At 40.6% G+C, this 21100-nt stretch overlaps 1 protein-coding gene across 2 annotated transcripts in view; it reads right to left on the reverse strand.

The window, feature by feature from the left end:
• The window catches only part of ALLC (allantoicase), a 48170-nt gene extending 27832 nt beyond the window's left edge, over positions 1-20338 (reverse strand). Inside the window, exons 1-4 of one of the 2 annotated variants that reach the window (XM_040348652.1) lie at positions 20244-20338; positions 16622-16659; positions 14117-14232; positions 4291-4341 (exon numbers count right to left, since the gene is read on the reverse strand). In XM_040348652.1, the coding sequence (XP_040204586.1) occupies positions 4291-4341; positions 14117-14209 (144 nt within the window). In that variant the 5' untranslated portion in view covers positions 14210-14232; positions 16622-16659; positions 20244-20338. The remainder of the gene's footprint in view (positions 1-4290; positions 4342-14116; positions 14233-16621; positions 16660-20243) is intronic. The other variant, XM_040348653.1, reaches the window with a different exon arrangement.
• Positions 20339-21100: the final 762 nt, after the last annotated feature.

Genomic DNA, 21100 nt, shown 5'->3' on the forward strand with positions numbered 1-21100 from the left:
TTTACACTATGTGGAGGCTGTTTTATATTTTTATGGTCCTTCGGAATGTACAAAACAATTGAGCGAGTGACAATACTGTCGCGAGTTGGTGATGTGAGATCCTCTAAACTGCTTCCGTAATCAATATGTGGATTACATATGCCTTGTTGACTCAGTACTACGGTATCTGAGTCCATATGTTCTGGTAAGCGCAATACTCAACTTTGGTGCTGGATATTCACATTGGGTGTTATACCTGGACAGTCACCATCGCCATATATAATCACTTCAACTACACAGGAATTTTTCTACTTTGGACTTTACTGTATATGAATTGAACTTTTGCTTTTTAAATATTTCTCATTTTTACACTATATTGGTTCATAGGATATACGTTTCTGTGAGAACATCACTGTCAATTCACATATTGCCTTTTAAGCAATGCACTTTTTGTATATAATATTTGTTCACAATGGTTTGTCGATTGTAGTGCTGGCAGCTAGAGTGTGTCTTTTTGGAAAATTATTTAGCTCGGTATTCTTTACTATGTAATTCAAGTAATGTTGCCTCTGTGTCTTCTGCTTATAATAGGTTCACCTCTGAATGCACATACCAGCATTTTTCTGTACAATGAATTGAAATAAATAAATAAATAAAATGAATGTTACTGGCTGAAACACACATGCTCCAAGTTAAGAGCCCTATAAAAAAAAACTGCATATAAGTTGATGAAGGAAAAAATAATGTATGTATTAATATTTATCATTAGGATCTGTATACTAGGTACCAGTTCATTGAACCTCATACAGAAGCTAGTTCTCAAACTTCTGTGAATGTGTACAAAAATCTGTCCAGAATATATATATAATATCAAATATGTTGTATTGTATCTTTATACATATAAAATTTCAATAAAAACATTGAAACAGGAAAAATCTGTCCAGGTGCAGCAAATTAAAGCCTCAAAACAAAAAAACAAAAATGTAATTTATTGCAGCTTGTAATTTCTTTCTTTTTCTTTATTTTCCCTCTGGTGATTTTGCCACACTTCCTGTCCTAGAGGGACAATGCTCACTACTGTACTGCAGTATTATATCCTTAGGCTCCATGCACACTGGCTTAAAAATCGCTGCTTCTACAGGAGTTCTGTGTTTTGCCTGTAGAAGCAGCTCAATGCTATCCTATGTGTCCATGCACATTAGGATGATTAGAGGGATTTGAGCTCAACATTTAGAGGAAGGAAAAAAAACCTTCCGGTTTCTGATTGGGGCTTTCTGGCAAAAAAAAAACCCCACTAAACTCTGCTAAACTCCCTAAACTGTGTAAAAAAACACTCTATATGCAATGTGCATGAAGCCATAAGGCCTATGCACACGATCTGACTTTTTGACAACAAATGTCCGATGGACCTGTTTGATCGGACAATCCGACCATGTGTACGCTCCATCGGACAAATGTTTTTGCTTTTTCATCGGACAAATGTTCGCTGTGAAAACAGACAAACTTTCCGGCAACAAATGTCCTACGCCGACTAATCCAATCGTGTGTACACAAATCCATCAGACTTAAGTTCAAAGTACAAGCACAGATGCTCAGAACCAATGCTAAAGATAAGCCAACAATAGCAGAAGTTGCCCACAGGGTGGCGGTAAAGAGCTAAAAAAACACGTGATTTGATAAAAGTTGGCTGAAAAAGTCCTGCCGTGTGTATGCATACCAAGTTCATGGCCAACGCCCATTCAGAGCAAAATCCATGGAAAAGTCAGATGGAAGTCCGATCGTGTATATGAGGCTTTAGACTGATCTCCTGGCTTGAAATTCAAACCCCTTTTCCTCACCTGATCTTCATCACATGGGGGAGGTGTTTAGTAGGTCAGACAAAATCAGATTTATACCAAGTTTAGCAAATATTTACTGTATTAGCTGAAAGTGTTATTGAAATGAAGGAAAGCTAATGCAACCACCGCATCTAAGGACTGGTAAGCTGCAATAAATTACATCTTTGCTATTAGGTTTAGACATACATACAAAAACCCCCTTCTTTTTGGGACAAAGATGGGTTCTTTGCATGTTGTAAATGCTTGCCTTGCAGGGAGGCGGACAGACCAATGAGAGCCATTGAAAGTTTTATTTCCACATCTAACAGTATGAAATTCCCCATAGAGGAATTCATTACATGCAACACTACTTATGTAGTATATATCTTGGAATGTCCCTGTAAGCTTATGTATATAGGCCGCACAAAGAGAGAATTGAAAGTTAGGATAGGAGCACGTAGCTAACATCAAACTGGGATATAAGGACCATAACGTTTCCTTGCACTTTAAACTCTTCCATGACAAAAACCCAGCAGGCCTCAAATTTTGGGGAGTTCGTCACCTAAAACCTACCTGGAGGGGTTCTAACCGTGTAAGAGAATTGTCCAAGCTTAAAACAGAGTGGATATATTCTGTTGATACCCTAGTGCCTAAAGGGTTAAATGTTGAGTTAGACATCAACTGTTTTATTAGTGATTAATAATATCCCACAATGTTAAATTGATGTATATGCATTTCCTCTCCTTCTGTTGTTTTTTCCTCACTGGTTTTTAATTTATACATTTTTTAATATTTTAATATTTTTACATATTCCTTTTTTTCTACTGTATGATATTATGCATATTTTATCATATTATCTTTATAAAGAAGAATTACCTCTCAGAGATCTATAATATAGATCTCTGTTTTAAATGGCTGTGGTCATGATGGGTATAAGCTATTTCTTTATATAGTATCTGGAACATTAGCTATGTCAGAAAGTCCCATAACATCAGACTTTCCATTTATTGTTTGGAGTCTATTGTTAAGACTTTTTTTTCTCAAACCTTATATATATTTTTGATTATCATTATTATGATTATTTCAGAAATTTACACATTTTGAGGGACCCCCTTTCTCTCTTAAGTTGGGGTGTTGCCGAGGGGGCCTCTCTTTTTTCCTCTTCCTTTTTTCCTCTTCCTTTATGATATATATATAGTTTTTATTCATATTGATATGTGTTTCTATATACACTTTTATGTATACTTATATATATATATTTAACACACATCCCTATATGTTTTGATTACTATGGACCTGAAATGGTTAATAGTTATATAGCGGCTATATTTGACATTTGAATGGTATCTGAAGGGTTAAAAAATCGTTTTGATCTTTGACCTATCTTCCACAATGTAATGGATGCTCTATCTCAGCCGTTTATGGGTTAGACATACTTGGGATGTCTGTTACTTATTGACACCCACTTTGCACGCATTGTGATAATCTTCTATGTGCTTTTTGGGCAAAGTGCTGATGTTGCGGTATAAGATCATGCGACATGGTATGGTACTGATCACATCTTATGTGCAGTGTTTATTTATCACGTTTGTGATTGTCCCAATAAACTGACACGGCTGATGTCCGTTGCTTCTTCCGCTCTCCTGAACACCAATGGGAGCGGGTCAGCAAGGATGCCTCATCCAATAGCCATGGTGGAGGGACTTCATAAAGACGTGATGTGCGCCGAGTAGCCTCGCCCTCTGTTGAAGTCGGAAGTGACGAAACGCATCAGGACGTGGCTACAACGGCGTATCCAGGAACTATTAGGAGTGCGATCCACCGCTGAACCATCGCTACCAGGCGTCTCCAGCAGCGTGCATTTAGCACAAGCGCGACCCCCTGTGTGCGGAGGAGAGCGGTGACTAAACTCTTTTATGCTCATTTACAATTTTCTTAATGTACGTAGATAGGAAGCGGTGTGTTTTTACACAGGTTTTTCTAAAATTAAAGCAGTATTACACTATTTTGGTGCCTCTGTTTTTTTCTATTATCCGTAAGTCGGAGTTTTTTAAAAAAACCTTTGCTGTTTCTGGAATGAGGTTGGAGGTCTGATCAGGACGATTTATTCTCAAGGCTTTATTTTGTTCGCTATCTGGTGAGTTTGAACCCCAGAGGGGAAGTGTGTCTCACGTTTTGAGTGGTGGAGATTGGAAGTCGGTGGAGGGTGTACTACCATTCCTTGAAGCATTTCTTACATCACTTTGAACTTTGCCCTATTCACTGATCTTTTCAACATCTTTTATCTACACTGGACTATATCCATCCTAAGCGCTGTTTTATCATTTTATAACCAGTTTTAAGGCTATATATACAGTATTTTGATACCATTTATATGTTTATGTGTGGTTAAAAAAGAAGAGGCTCAAAACACTTGACCCCTGCTTAACATTTAGATTCCTATAATTTTTTCTTGGAATAAAAACAACATGCAAAAATGAATTAGAAAACTTACTTTCAATAAATTTTCTGCAGCAGCAAACCAGTCATCAGTTGCAAATAACACCTATTAAAAAAAAAATGTTTTTCAGTGAGTCTTGGAAAAATATATAATATACTATGTTCTATTATTTCAATTTAAATAAAAAAAATGCAATATTGTAATTTTGCAAACTACTCTTGCTTTGTAATAAACCCATAAGGGCTCTGTGAGGGGATCCCCTGCTGAATCAGAGATAAACAGGATGGATGTCAGTTTTTTTACATCCATGCCTGTTCAGTTTGTTTGCAGTGGACACAGGCGGACCCACAACAGGGATTGGACAGACTCAGAGGTAGGTGGGTTTAAATGGACACAATTCAGTTTACATCAGCCTGCCATTAGAGCTGCATGGTATCTGCCTAAAAACTGATGAAATGAACTCACAGTGTGCATTTAGGGACACGCACCCACAAACACCCACACCCACACTAATGTCAAATTGGGAGCAGAAACTGGGTCTGTGCAGCCACTGTGCTCGAATTGACATCAGTGGGACTGCCTTCATAGGGATGCACAAAACAACTTTGCTACCCTGTGTGGGTAAACACAGCCGACACACGGAGGTCTGCATTGATACGCCCCATGTGAACGAGGCCTAAAAGGTGTGGCTAGCTAAACAAACACATTGAGAATTTTACCATAAACAATAACTTCTTGTCCATGCTTCTGTCCTTATTATGATAAATCTCCCTGTATGTAAAGTATATTAAAATAAAACTGTATAATAGATTAACGCTATGCCTCTTGTAGAACCATGTCCATTTTAAGCGCTTCAGGACTGCCCCACGTACATTTACTGCAGCAGGGCGGCCCGAGTGCGAAAAATCTCGTACCTGTACGTGATTTTGTCCACACGGTTTAGGGGGCGCGCTGCGGTTGAACACAGCGGGAGAGAATCAGCAGGTCTGACGGCTGCAATGGCCACTATGCAGTGCTGGGACAAGGTCATCCAGCGCGCAGGGCAAAGACACCAAACTGCCCAGCCTTGTAACAGAAGGAAGGCACCCCATCCATAAATGCTACATAAATCAACTGCCCTCGCTCAAGATGGCCATGGCTGGAAATGCTAGGGGGTGTTTTCAAAGTTATTTCTTAACAAAATAAAGTATGGAGACATGGATGAGTGGGTGAGTTTGCCTTGAAAATAAAAAATGAATTAGGCTCTGTTTACACTATCGCAGGCCGTGCGGCCCACGTTTGCTCGGGCATGGCAGCAAATTAATTTAAATGGACTGTTGTGCCACGAGAACAGCAGCAAAAAGATGCATGCATCTTTTTGAAAATGTGGACACAGGGAAATCGCATGGTCTTTTTAACCATGTGGTTTCCCTGCGTTTCCCGCACCTGCTATCTCACTGCGGGAAGTGATGGATGAGGGTGCCATTCAGAATGAGCGACGGCTCGCACATCTCGCAAAAGCAGCACAATTAAGCGTTTCCCGCGCTCACAACCAGAACGCACAGAGCGGGCTAGTGTGAACCTAGCTTTAAAGGAGAAGTCCAGCCTGAGCTTTTTAGGCTGGGCTTTTCCTCTGGGTCACAGGAGTGCAACTTGTTTTGCACTCCTGTGACCCATTTTCAGCTGAGAGCGGTCTGAAGTCCGCTCTCCGCTGACGTCACTGTCATCAGTCGGGGCAGCGCGTCATCGCGACTTCCCAAGTCAGGATCCGTCAGCTGTCCTGATTTATGGCAGTCTCAGCGTATCAGCGAGCCGCTGAGACAGCCTCCCCTGCCCTTCCACTGCTCAGCTCTCCAATGAGCAAGGAGGAACAGAGAGGAAAGACGCTGACAGTTAGCGGCTTTCCTCTCAGGGATCTGTGAGAACCGAGCCAGCAGCCATGTTCGGTGGCTCGGTTCTCAGTGCACAGACGGCGGGGGACAGATGGAGCATCGGTCTGATGCTCCATCCACCAAGGTAAGTATGAATCTAAAAATAAACTGAAACCCATACTTCTCCTTTAAACAGCATTTTTTGGTTTGTGGCGCTCAGAGATGACTACATCTGTTATCAGCATATTTACCCTTGATTGCCTTTGACTATTTTTGATTTTTCTGAATATAAATTAATTATCTATCAAATGCATGCTGATCTTTTAAGATGACCAATTTAATTCCAGTGCGCTTAATAGGTTTCATATTTACACATATGTTGGATTCATCAAGCTGCTTATTAACATTACTCATTGCTTATCACTGCACGTATACTCAGCTTCGCAAAAAGCATTTTGATGAACGTATATATTTCTACACAACCCCCTCCTAATTAGCACATGTTGTTAATTTATTTTTTGCCACTCAAATGTTTATTATTACTTTTAAGTGAAAATGTTGCTAATTAAACATTATTTGCATTAATTCTGTGGTTTTGAAGGGATTTCATACTGTGGCATTTATATACTTATGCACTTTGCAATATTTATTAGGTCTTGCACCAAGTCATCTTTTAAATGGGGCCCCCTAGAGTTTTTAACTTATTTTTGATATGTTTTTATATATTTTGTATGTGTACAATTTGGGATTAATTTTGTTGACATTTGAAAAAAGTTTATTTATCAAATTTTGTATTGCATATACAGTATTTAAAGGGTTAGTAAAGTAAAAAATGTTTTTCCTTTAAAATAACAAACATGTTATACTTACCTCCATTGTGAGTGAGTGAGTGAGTGAGTAACTTGTATAGCGCAGCAAATGCGAACTTAATCGCCTCAAGGCGCTTGACATCCAGAGTAGTACAGATCTTTCAGAAGAGGTGGGTCTTTAGCTTTTTCCTGAATGCCCGATGGTTTTCTTCCAAGCGGATGGTCGTGGGTAGAGCATTCCAGAGCCGTGGTCCTTGGACCGAGAATCTTCGTTCTCCTTTCGATTTGTAGCGGGATTTAGGAATTTGGAGAAGGTTTTGGTTGGTTGACCGAAGCATGCGCTTGGTGACGTACGGTTTTATTTTCTCGCATAAGTATTGAGGAGCTTTTCCCTGTGAACATTTGTGGGTGAGGCAGAGCGTCTTGAATGTCACCCGGTCCTGTACGGACAGCCAGTGGAGGGACCTCAAGACTGGGGCGACTGATTCCCACGGCTTTTTACCTGTTACCAGTCTGGCTGCCGTGTTCTGGACGACTTGTAGACGCGCCATCTGGTATTTTGGTAGCCCTAAGTAGAGGGAGTTTGCGTAGTCGAGTCGTGAGTTGATGATTGTTCCGACAACTACTGCCGTGTCTTCTTTCGGGATAAAGGGGATGAGTCTACGTAGCATGCGGAGCAGATGATGAGAGCTGCTGACGACTGATCCTATTTGTGCATCCATTGTCATGTCTGAGTCGAAGATGACTCCGAGACTTTTGATTTTTTTGCTTGGTGCGATGGTTTGTCCGAGGATGGTGGGTGGTGTCCATGTGGTCCTAGCAATGGATTTTTTATTTGCGTGAAGGATGAGTAGTTCTGTTTTCGATCCGTTAAGTTTGAGGGAGCTTTCGGTCATCCAATTGTCGATCAGTGTGAGGCACTTTCCAAGTTCAAGAAATTGGTCTTTTTTGTTGGTGATTCGAAGGTAAAGCTGCGTGTCGTCCGCATAGGAGTGGTAACGCAGGTCCTGTTTGCTGATGATTTTGAGGAGCGGGCGGATGTAGATGTTGAAGAGTAGAGGTGAGAGGGGTGATCCTTGCGGGACTCCGCATGTGATGGTCCGTGTTTCTGATGTGAAATCTCCAAGTTTCACGGTCTGAGTACGATTTTCCAGGAAAGATGCGAACCACGGTAGGGCTGCGTCAGAGACTCCTGCTACTTCTTTGAGTCGCGTGAGCAATATGTTGTGATCTACTGTGTCGAAGGCTGCACTGAGATCCAGCAGCACTAGGAGACAGGATTCTCCGTCATCTGCTGCTTCAAGGGCGTCATCCCATATCTTGAGAAGAGCCGTTTCTGTGCCGTGGCCTGGGCGAAAACCTGATTGTAGAGGATCTAGGAGTTTGTGGTCGTCCAGGTGGGGCTGGAGCTGTTGCACTACTGCTTTCTCCATGATCTTGGAGATCGTGTTCAGGCTTGTTACCGGTCTGCGCTGGTTAGGGTCTTTCGGATCGAGGTTGGGCTTCTTTAAGAGAGGTTTTATTATGCCTTGTTTGAGGTTGTCCGGAACCATCCCTTCCCTGAATGATTGGTTTATGATGTGCGTTATGGTGGGTGCCAAGATGTCCGTGCATTCTTTCAAGAGTTTTGTCGGGATGATGTCGTTTGGGGATGTGTTGTCTCGGAGGCTTCTGATGATGTTTTTTGTGGTGTCGATGGTAATTGGGATCAGCTCGAAATTCATCGAAGTTTTGTTGATTTCTTCTTCTTGCTGTATCTGAGTGGGGTTTATGTTTTTTTTCTGTTGAACTGTTGCCCGAATCTTTTCAATTTTGTCGATAAAAAAGTCTGATAGTTCGTTGCAGAATTCTTGTGTCTCACTTGCAGGGGGCTCCAAACAGGAGGGGTTCATAGCCTTAGAGACTAGTTTAAAAAGTTCCCGTGGATGGTTTATGGCTTTGGAGATGGTGTTTGCGAAATGGTCTTTTTTGGCTTTAAAGATTGCTTTGTGGTAATTTTTGGTGAGGGTTTTGTACTTTGTGAGGTTTTCTTTTGATGGGTTCCTCCTCCAGGCTCCTTCAGCTCTTCTGCGTTCCTGTTTCAGTAGAGTGAGAAAGTCATTAAACCAGCCTGAGTTATTTTTTCGGTTGAGAGCTCTGCGTTTTGGAGCGACTGTATCTGCTGTTTGTAGTAGTGCTTTGTTTAAAGCGTTGAGAGTTTGCTCCGTTGAGTGGTTCGGATTTGGTACGTCTATTTTAGTTGCTAGTGTGATTTTGAAGAGCTCAGAGTGTAATTTCTTCTTTGATCTTGCCCAGTGTATAGTTGTTGGGAGTTTGGGTTTTTGAAGGACGGTATCGGTGGTTAATATGAATTTGATGGCGTGGTGGTCCGTCCATGGTAAAGGTCTATTGTCCATAGTGTTGACATTCACGTTTTGTATGAAGATGAGGTCCAAAGTGTGACCTGATGTATGTGTTGAAGTCTTTATCAGTTGCTGCAGACCCCGTTCTTCCAGTTGGTCGATGCAGGCGGTAGCGATGGGATCCTGAGTTGAGTTAGCCCAGAGGTTGAAATCCCCAAGTAGCAACAGGTTTTTGGTTTTCAGAGTGTGCGTCGAAAGGAATTCGGAGAAGGGTGAGAGGAGATGCGTTTTTGGTCCAGGTGGTCTGTAGCATAGTAGTATATGGACGGTTTCTTCTGGTGTAGTTTGAAGCTGCAGGGTCAGCGTTTCCATAAAGGGCAGAGAGTTCTGTAGAGTAGGTTTGGTGAGAGCGAGGTGGGATTTGTAGATCACTGCAAGGCCTCCTCCTCTTTGTCCTGTTCTATGTTCGGTTAGGATGCGATAATTTTCGGGCACCAATTCTGCTAAGATGGGGTTACAGTCGGGCAGTTCGTTTTGCACAGAGTGGCCCCGATCCATGTCTTCTGGGGTCCCTCGGCGGCTGTCTCTGGTCCTCCCCGCAAGTACTGACCACAGTCATGCGAGAGAGCTTCCATAATACAGCGAGCGGCCATAGCCGCTCGCTGTATCACTTGGCCCCGCCCCTCAGCGCGCCGCGTCACTGGATGTGATTGACAGCCAATGGTTGCGCTGCTCTCAATCCATCCACTCTAGCCAATCAACGGCCAGGCTGAGCGGCGAAGAGGGGCTCGGGGGGGGGGGGGGCGCCAGCATCAGATGTTTTTTCACCTTAATGAAAAGATTGCATTAAGTTGAAAAAATGTTTTACTTTACAACTCCTTTAAGGCCTTGTTTGTATCCATTGGCATCATTTTATTTTTGGACTACATTACTGGCTGTGTAGTACGCTTATTTTCAATATTTGATTTTCCAGTATAGATGTCCTGTAATGGGGTTAACATTGGCATTCTTCATTTCCTCTTTTTAAGACTTTGTAAGTCTTCTTGGGCCCGGGCCATTGTGTGAACTCACTGAGGAGCATGAAGAGGCTGTTTTGTTGTCCATCTGCACCTTCATGTCTTGCCCTTTTAGTAAACCAAAAAGGCCCACGGAACTTCCATAACTGCTTTTAATTCTAAGATATTTAAAACTGTCAGTGAGTTCATGGATGGCCATCTTCCCTCAGGTAGGTTGCAGTGACAATTGGTTACGCATCCTCTGGAGTGGATAATACATGATCTTGATGGTGTAATACAACCTGCTTGTCCTGTACCTCTACTAGAATATTTTCTAGATAATGAAATATTCTTGCTGTCTGAGTTTAATGATCAAGCTAGGATAACATTGGAAAAGGTATGTGATGATGTAATGTGCACAGTCCAGAAGGGGGCAGACAAAGGTTTATAACTTCTGGTACTATTTTCCAGCATGGTCCTTCTAGGTTGGAACCTCTTCTGCCTGATTATGTTCCTGTCCTGTGGGATCAATACAGATTTTACTCCAGTCGCTTTTGAGATGGTTCCATCTAGTCTCTTTTCTCCAAAAAGCGTAGGGTATTTTATACCAATCATTCTTGGAGAAAGGGTCAACCACCAAAGGCCATAGTACCCATTTTGTGGTCACTCCGTACAACATATGGTGAGAGGAAGCTCTAATGTAATTTATGGCTGCCTTTCCCAAATACTCCACTTATTATTTCAATTGGAACTTCCCCTTTATAGTGCTGTCGTACGTGTTGTACGTCACCACGCTTTTCTCAAGCATTTTTTTTCACGATCGTGTGTATGCAAGGCAGGCTTGAGAGGAATTACATCGAGAAAAACTTCGTTTTTTTCCATGACATTAAAAACGGTCTTGTGTACGTGGCATAAAGCATGTCCTAGCCTGCCCAGCTGACAAAAAAATGTAACTAACTAAATTCACAGTGTGTTGTGAACTAGGCATTTGTATGAGCAATCTCACCATACCATGCCTTTAGTGGGGTGCAGTGCAATTTTGTACCAGGACAATTTACCCAGATCCTCTTCACCATGATTTTATTGTAATGAAGATTTTCATTCACTTTAGTTTTTTTACAGGAGGAGGATAAAAATAATTGTGGCCATGCAGAATATCAAGCATTTATTAACATACAATCCTATGGGGTTATCTAGGAAGTAGGGATAACCTGTTAATGTTATGTTGTGCAGATTTCAGAAAATTTGACTTTTGTTCTCAGTTTAACTGACTGCTTGCCAACCGTGCACGCCAGCCGCGTGCTCCGTGAGTGTGACCGCGGGTCCCGCGGACTCGATGTCCACCGGGTGCCCATGATCGTGTCACGGAGCTGCAGAACGGGGAGATGCCTATGTAAACAAGGCATTTCCCTGTTCTGCCTAGTGACAGGACAGAGATCTACTGCTTCCTGTCATCGTGAGCAGTGATCACTGTTGTGTCACTTGTAGCCCAGCCCCCCCACAGTTAGAATCACTCCCTAGGACACACCTAACCCCTTCATCGCCCCCTAGTGTTTAACCCCCTTCCCTGCCAGTGTCATTTACAAAGTAATCAGTGCATTTTTATAGCACCGGTCGCTGTATAAATAACAATGGTCCCAAAATAGCATCAAAAGTGTCCGATGTGTCCGCCATAATGTCGCAGTCATGATAAAAAGCGCAGATTGCCGCCATTACTAATAAAAAAAATAATACAAAAATGCCATAAATCTATCCCCTATTTTGTAGACGCTATAACTTTTGCGCAAACCAATCAATATACACTTATTGCAATTTTTTTAACCAAAAATATGTGGAAGAATACATATCGGCCTAAAATGAGGAAAAAATACTTTTTTTTATGTATTTTTTGGGGATATTTATTATAGCAAAAATTGACGCTCTTTTTTTGTTTGTAGCGCAAAAAATAAAAAAAACGCAGAGATGATCAAATACCACTATTTGTGGGGAATAAAAGGACGTCAATTTTGTTTGGATGCAATGTCACACGACTCGCAAAAAATGGCCCGGTCATTGGGCAGCCAAATCTTCTGGGGCTGCAGTGGTTAAGATGTACATAATTTTTACTTTTGACCAAAGTGTAAAAAAAGGAAAAATGTTTCTGCATGAAAAGTTTTTTAGATAACTTTAAGACAGCAGTGTGTTAATGCTTAACATTGCAGTTTTCAGGTCACTGGACAGAAACACTCCAAAAATAACTTGTTTACGTACATGTACATGTTGTAAGCTTCACTGCTTGCAATTTTAAAAGGAATATGAATTCCCCTACATAACCTATACAAACAAGTGTCTCCAAATCTACTGTTGCTAGCAAACATGTGCCTGTTCACGAAAGAGTACATTTTGGCAGCTTTTTTTGACGATTGCGCAGTCATGCGACATTGTACCCAAAATAAATTGATGTTCTTTTTTCCAACAGATAGAACTTTCTTTTGGTGGTATCACCTCTGCGCTTTGTTTTTTTGCGCTTTAAACAAATAAAGAGAGACAATTTTGAAAAAAAAAAAAAACATTATTTTTCACTTTCACAAACAAGTAAAAAAAAGTAACTTCTTCCTCAGTTTAGGCCAATATGTATTCTTCTACATATTTTTGGTAATAAAAATCCCAATTAGCGTATATTGATTGGTTTGCACAAAAGTTATCGCATTTACAAAATAGGGGATAGATTTATGCCATTTTTAGTTTTATTTTTTTCTTTCCTAGTAATGGCGGTGATCTGCGATTTTTAGCGGGACTGCGACATCGCAACAGACAGATCAGACACTTTTGACACTTTTTTGGGACCAGTGATATTTATACAGCGATCAGTACTATAAACATTCACTGATTATAGTACTGAGTACTGTATAAATGACACGGGCAGGGAAGGGGTTACCACCAGGAGCAATCAAAGGGTTAAATGTTCCCTAGGGAGGTGCTTTCTAACTGTGGGGAGAGTGGACTGACAGGGAGTAGAAAAAGATTGCTGTTTCTAATCACTAGGAACAGATAATCTCACTCCACTCCCTAGACAGAATGGGGATCTGCTTTGTTTACACTGGCAGATCCCTGTTCTGCCTCTATGTGGAGCAATCATGGGTGGCCGAACCTGCTGATTGGCTCCCCCGCTAGCAAATGGGAATGTGCGTGTGTCTGCAGTGGTACACGCATGCCCACAGATTGCTGTGTATCTGCCCCCAACGTACAATGATGGCGATTCACGCAGGAGAACCAACCCACAGTTTGATCAATATCACATCCCAGGCTGCTTATTGAACATTTTAGGAACAGCATTACACTAAAGAGTCATTACTCTTTCCTTCTGTCAGCATGTTGCCTGTCGACACATGCACAGTAAGCTGCATCAGAGCCTGACTGGCACCTAGACTTGTTTTAAACACATACTAGTCTCCCAGCATGGGTTTAAAATTAAAAAAAGTATCCCTGGCTGCAATACTCACCTCCCTTCCAATGCTGTTCCCTGTAGTGCTTTCCTTAATACACTAGAGGTACTCAGTCTTCTGGGCTCAAAAACTCCAATCATCACAGAACATTCTGCAAGGGCAGGGCATCATGAACCCACCCCCGAGGGGGTGTCATAACAATGCCCTACACTCACATACAGTAATACAGAGTCATCACATCAGAACTGCTCTCTTCATCACTGAGGACTACCTACTGCTAGAAAAAAAACAAAAAAAAAAGAAGACCATGTGTGGCACATAATCAGCCTAAAGACATCTGGAAAAAGCAAGTATGAAAAAAAAAATATTTGAGAAGTAGGGAGGTAGCTGGGCTGTACATGACGTGTTTTAGATTTTCTTGGCGTTGATCTTCAAACAATCATGTACTATCATGTTTACCTTTCCTCCAACAGACTCACAGGCCAGGTTATTCATCTGTACAAATTCAGGAACACACTCTTGAACTCCATGATCTCTGGATATTGCAGTCATCTTATAAATACCTGCTGTCTGCTCTATAAAAACATATGTATACGCAAAAAAATTACCATTAAATTATTATAATTTTTTATTTTTTATTTGCAGAAACGTTATAGATTACATAATCTGGGATTGGATGTACTCAGCAGTTTATATGTGGCATGTCCGTTGCATTATGTAACTGACTAATGTTGTTAATACATCTTTTTCATGTTCTCAGGCAGAATAGGACTTTTATGTCCATGTACAATCAACAACCAACAGTTTAAAGAGAACCAGTCATGACTGGGTTAGTGACTCAATACTAGTTAGCAGTGTGTAAAAGTTGATAACATTTAGTATTCTAAAGCCCTGTACACACGATCGGTTTGTCTGATGAAACCGGACCAATGGACCGTTTTCATTGGACAAAACGATCGTGTGTGGGCCCCATCGGTTTGTTTTCCATCAATGAAAAAAATAGAACATGTTTTAAAATTTTCCTATGGATAAAAAACTGATAGAAAAAAACGATCGTCTGTGTGGAGCTCCATCGGAGAAAAATCCACGCATATTTAGAATCAAGTCGACGCATGCCCAGAAGCATTGAACTTAATTTTTCTCAGCACGTCATTGTGTTTTACGTCACCGCATTGGACACGGTCGGATTTTTGACTGATGGTGTGTAGGCAAGACTGATGAAAGTCAGCTTCATCGAATATCCGCCGAAAAAATTCATCGGATTAGATTCCATCAGATATCCGATCGTGTGTACAGGGCATAAAGCAACATTTATCATAAATGATTGTATTTTTTTTTTTTAACCACTTGGGATCCGCGCTGTAGACAAAAGACGTCCACAGCGCGGCTCTCAAGTGCCGGGTGGACGTCTCTGGCTGGGAAGCCGATGCGCGTGCCTAGGGGCCGCGATGTCCGCCAGGTACCCGCGATCGGCGGTGACACAGCAGGGACGTGGAGCTCTGTGCGTAAACACAGAGCTCCACGTCCTGTCAGGGAGAGAGGAGACCGATGCTGTGTCCCTTGTACATAGGGACACAGCATCGGTCACCTCCCCCAGTCAGTCCCCCTCCACTCACAGTAAGAACACACCCAGGGAATACAGTTAACCCCTTCCTCACCCACTAGTATTAACCCCTTCCCTGCCAGTCACATTTATACAATAATTAGTTCATTTTTTATAGCACTGATCGCTGTATAAATGTGAATGGTCCCAAAATTGTGTCAAAAGTGTCCGATACGTCCGCCACAATATCGCAGGCCTGACAAAAAAAAATCGCAGATCGCCGCCATTACTAGTAAAAAAATAAAAAAATCATAAATATATCCCCTATTTTGTAGGCGCTATAACTTTTGCGCAAACCAATCAATATATGCTTATTGCGATTTTTTTAACAAGAATATGTAGAAGAATACGTATCGGCCTAAACCGAAGGATTTTTTTAAATTTTTTTTTAAATTGGGATATTATTATAACAAAAAGTAAAAAATATTGTGTTATTTTTTCAAAATTTTCTGTCTTTTTTTGTTTATAGCGCAAAAAATAAAAATCGCAGAGATGATCAAATACAACCAAAAGAAAGCTATATTTGTGGGAAAAAAAAAGATAAAAATATAATTTGGGTACAGTGTTGTATGACCGCGCAATTGTCATTCAAAATGGGTCAGCGCTGAAAGCTGAAAAATTGGTCTGGGCACGAAGGGGGTTTAAGTGTCCAGTAATGAAGTGGTTAATAATACAGTTATTTTCCTTTGTTGCATCACAACATTGCTGAATTCCTCCAGCATCTTTCAGCCACTTACTATGTACATACATTTCAGCATCCACTGCACATCATTGCTCAGGGCCAGCTTCCTGATAGTGACAAAGGTGGACCATGTCTGTACAAAGCAGACTGACATGGCCTTTTGCAGTCTTTAATAGGGGCATATGTGACAGGGTGACAACTCAGGAGAACAACTGGAATAACGGAGTGTTGTCACCACATAAAAAGAAGTGCAGAATACAGACCTTCAGAGCAAAATAACCAGGTATTATTTATTGGACATGTACAGTTCATTTCAAATTGAAATTCTGACAAATTTTTTTATATCCGGAAATTCAGATTTATTAGAATTTCCGAATCACAACAGGAACAAATTTAAAGAAATGCAAAATAAATTATAATAAAACAAAATTATGTTCGAATTCAAATCAATTTGAATGAATTTGAAAACAAATTTGAAAAGTAAACATATTGCTGACTATTGCTTATTTCCTTCAAAAACTGTGTGCAAGTATACCTCAAAGAATTGGTGTTTTGAAGCCAAAGGGTATTGAAATATTAAATTAATTTCGATTTTTCTTCTGTTCAATCACTTTGCATTTTTTAAATTGATAAAAATAAACAAGTACAATTATATATTTTTAAAGCATTGTTACTTTACCTTATTTCTTCACACCTGCCTAAAACTTTTGAACAGTACTGTACATAGAGAAAACAAAAGTCAGAAATACATTTTATAACTTATAACACTTCACTTCACATAACACTTCACATACTCTGAATAAACCTTATTAGTACAAAGAAGAAAAAAATCTAAATGTCAATATTTCTGGTGAATTAATTTTGACATCTATAGATCAATATTTATGCCTTCTATAACCTAGGGCCCTTCCATTTTTTTCAATCCTTATATTAAAGTCGGCCATAGATGGTGCAATTTTCTTTTCTGCAACCACAATCATCTTTAATTTCACTTTACCTTTGTGGCTCAGTGGGAGCAAGATCGGGATAGATCTGGCGGATTGGGGCAAGGTCTGGTCTTCGATTGCTAAATGTTCATTTAATATTGCCACTTTAGAGGCAGCATATAAAGTGTTATTGTGGTGATATTGGTTTCCGGCCCATGTTGCCCATTCTAATCTGACTTATAGTGATCGCTGCTTCCGGGGGTGTGGCCATCGTGGGGATGCTCTACATATCTGGTGGATCTGCCCTCGACTGGTTGGCTTCTGGTCCTGAGTTTTTGGTCTGCTGTATTCCTTGTTTCTTCTATTCCATTTAAATACTCGGAAGGAGGCTAAATTTGCTTTGTTGCATTGCTGGGCCTATTCACTTGTCTGCAAAAATTGTCATCTTACTTGTTCATAGCAGCCAAAAAGACGATTGCCCAGGCCTGGAAAAAACCCACAGTCCCCTTTCAGAGAGTGAGGGACCATCTTACAGTCATGATGCTAAATGAACAAATGTCTAGTATTCTCCACGACACACACGCCAAGTTTTTCAAAGTCTGAGAAACTGGTTGGCATGTCTGGTTGGCATATGTCTTTCTTGATCTCCCCCTGACAAGCGTGGGTTGGCTCTAATTGATGTCTCGGGTGACCCCGGGCCCTACCACTCTTTTTTCTTTTCTACTTTACTTTTCCCTCTCTCACCTGTCTTGCTCTCTGCTCTGGTGTTTTTTTGTCCTTTAATGTATTTTCCGCCCCTTTTTGGCTGCCTATCGGTGTCAGGACTGCCCGCTAAGGAGGTGTTGGCATAAAGGTCCCGACCACCTTGGCAAATATGGGGTTTTCCCCCAAAATGCATACACAGTTATATTCAAAAGTTTAGGAACCCCTGACAATTTCTATGATTGTCATTTATAAATATTTGGGTGTTTGGATCAGCAATTTCATTTTGATCTATCAAATAACTGAAGGACACAGTAATATTTCAGTAGTTAAATTAGGTTTATTGGATTAACAGAAAATGCGCAATATGCATCACAATGAATTTAGACAGGTGCATAAATTTGGGCACCCTTGTCATTTTGTTGATTTGAATACCTGTAACTACTTAGCACTGATTCATTGTAACACGCAATTGGTTTGGTGAGCTCATTAAGCCTTGAACTTCATAGACATGTGCTTCCAATCATGAGAAAAGGTATTTAAGGTGGCCAATTGCAAGTTGTTGTTCTCTTTGACTCTCCTCTGAAGAGTGGCAACATGGGGGCCTCAAAAGAACTCTCAAATGACCTAAAAACAAAGATTGTTCTATATTATGGTTTGGGGAAGGCTACAAAAAGTTATCGCAGAGATATAAGGGGTTAGTGTCCACTGTGAGGAACATAGTGAGGAAATGGAAGACCACAGGCACAGTTCTTGTTAAGGCCAGAAGTGGCAGGCACATAAAATATTGGAGAGGCAAAGGCAAAGGATGGTGAGAACAGTCAAAAACAGCCTACAGACCCCCTCCAAAGACCTACAACATTAACTTTCTGCAGATGGGGTAACTGTGCATCCTTCAACAATTCAGTGCACTTTGCACAGGGAGAAGCTGTATGGGAGAATGATGCGAAAGAAGCCTTTTCTGCACACACGCCACAAACGGAGTCACTTGAGGTATGCAAACGCACATTTGGACAAGCCAGCTTCATTTTGATTGAGTTATTTGGTCATAACAAGGGGTGTTCTGCATGGCAGCAAAAGAACACAGCATTCCAAGAAAAATACTTGCTATCCACAGTAAAATTTGGTGGAGGTTCCATCATGCTGTGGGTCTGTGTGGCCAGTGCCAGTACTGAGAAATTGGTTAAAGTTGAGGGCCACATGGATTCCACTCAATATCAGCAGATTCTTGAGAATAATGTTGAGGAATCAGTCACAAAGTTGAAGTTACGCTGGTGCTGGATATTTCAACAAGACAACGATCCAAAACACTGCTCAAAATCTACTCGGGCATTTATGCAGAGGAATAAGTATAATGTTCTGGAATGGCCATCCCAGTCCCCAGACCTGAATATCATTGAACATCGGTGGGGTGATTTGAAGCAGGCTGCCCATGCTCTGCAACCATCAAACCTAACTGAACTGCAGATGTTTTGTAAGGAGGAATGGTCCAAAATACATTCATCCAGAATCAAGACACTCATTACAGACTATAGGAAGCGTCTAGAGGCTGTTATTTCTGCTAAAGAAGGCTCTACTAAATATTGATGTGATTTTTCTGTTGGGGTGCCCAAATTTATGCACCTGTCTAATTTCATTTTGATGCATATTGCGCATTTTCTGTTAATCCAATAAACCTCATTTCACTACTGAAATATTACTGTGTCCTTCAGTTATTTGATAGATCAAAATGAAATTGCTGATCCAAACACCCAAATATTTATAAATGATAATCATGGAAATTGTCAGGGGTTCCTAAACTTTTGCATACAACTGTAAGTTTTGTTTAAGTTGGGTATACCTGGATATACCTGTTTGAGAAGAAGGCCCTTCCTCCTTTGCTTATGCTGTGTATGTACATTTATGTTCTCTATGTTGCCAGTCACAGCCCTTGCGTGGGCGGACAAGGCACTTTTGTACTGTTGTACATTTTTGATATACCTACAATAAAAATTATTGAACAAGAAACCAGTACACTTTACATGAAAACCGTAAGTTCTTTTCAGGAACGAGAAAAATTGTGATGTTTGCTCCTTCAGTAATTTTCTTTTGGAAGCTGTGAATTGTCTTGAAATTTGTGTAAACAGTATATGAAAATCTTATGATCTTCATAACATGTCTATTATTTAATAAAAGATGCAGATTTAAAAATATTAAAAACAATGTTTAAAATTACTGTACAATAACATGTTCGAATTTTATGAAATTTTAGCGATTGAGGATGACAATCCATTAAGGCCTAGACTACAAGGGTTGTTGGAGGGATGGGGGGGGGTCCTCAAACTCAAAGGAACCTGTGCTCAAGCTTAGACATGCAGCAGCCCACTAAATAAAAATGTTTTCAATTTGCCTATCAGTGTTCAAAATATTGTTTTGTCAAAATACTGGATTTAGTTACCGTACGCTAAATCTGCAGTGCTCAAACAGGGCACATTGTATATTTACAAGGATGCCTATGTCACACATTTTCTCTGCTGATTACTATATGGATTTAAGCTGATACCAAACACTAAAATCTTGCTACATGTGTGGCAGATTTACTGATTGATATAGAGCAAACAGCTATTGAAAGTTAAGAGCTTCAAAGGCAAATCTTCGGTCTTGACATAGTAACTGCATATCATGCCATCTTACCGTATAAGCAGGATTCCACGTACTCCGGGATCACTGTCAGTCACAGCTCAAAGCTCTTACACTGGGTGATTGAACTGGTTAAATAAATACAGAACTAGACATGTGCTAACCACCCTGTCAATCAGTTACCACACTTTATTGATTTACTCTGAGATTTGAAAGTTGAAGTGATAGCACAGAATTACATCACAATATGTTATTATATTTACATGCTCTCTCTCTTCTATACCTGGGCATGTTTTCAGATATTTTTTATATTATTATAGAATTAGATATACAAAGAAATTATTTTTGTGCGATATCACTGTGTAATATTGTATACCTAACTTTGGGTACAAGAGCATAACGTGTAATTGCTAAATGTTCTCACTGCAGATCACTAATGTCAATCTAAAACTGGGCAAATAAATTAAAGAATGGTCCAATTATGCATTTTGGAACTTGCCCAGAGACTCAGACTAATCAGTTGGGTCGTTGGGTCAATGGGACATCTTGTTCCCTTTGGCTCTGCTATAGGCTGACAGGGGTAGTGGTACTGCACCTTTGCCCCAGCATTGCAGTGTCCTGGAGTTCCCAGTGTCCTGGAGACCATTGACATATTTAACTGTTATTTTGTCAGGTTTTGATCTTTGGCCATTTTGATTGGTCCAGCCAAGGAGGTAGCAGAGAGGTATAATTGAGCAAAACATGGCTGGAGGGGGAGAATAAGTTATCAGGAAGTACTGTCACTTTGCATGGAATAGCTAGTAAATATGTGAATGCTTCAGTACCTGATCAGATTAAAACATATGTCCGGAAAAGGGGGTATAGCAGGGGAAGCTTTTTTTACATGCAGTGGTATCCTTGTCTAGTAACCC

The sequence above is a fragment of the Rana temporaria genome, chromosome 4, assembly GCF_905171775.1.
Source record: "Rana temporaria chromosome 4, aRanTem1.1, whole genome shotgun sequence".
NCBI classification, from domain to species: Eukaryota; Metazoa; Chordata; class Amphibia; order Anura; family Ranidae; genus Rana; species Rana temporaria.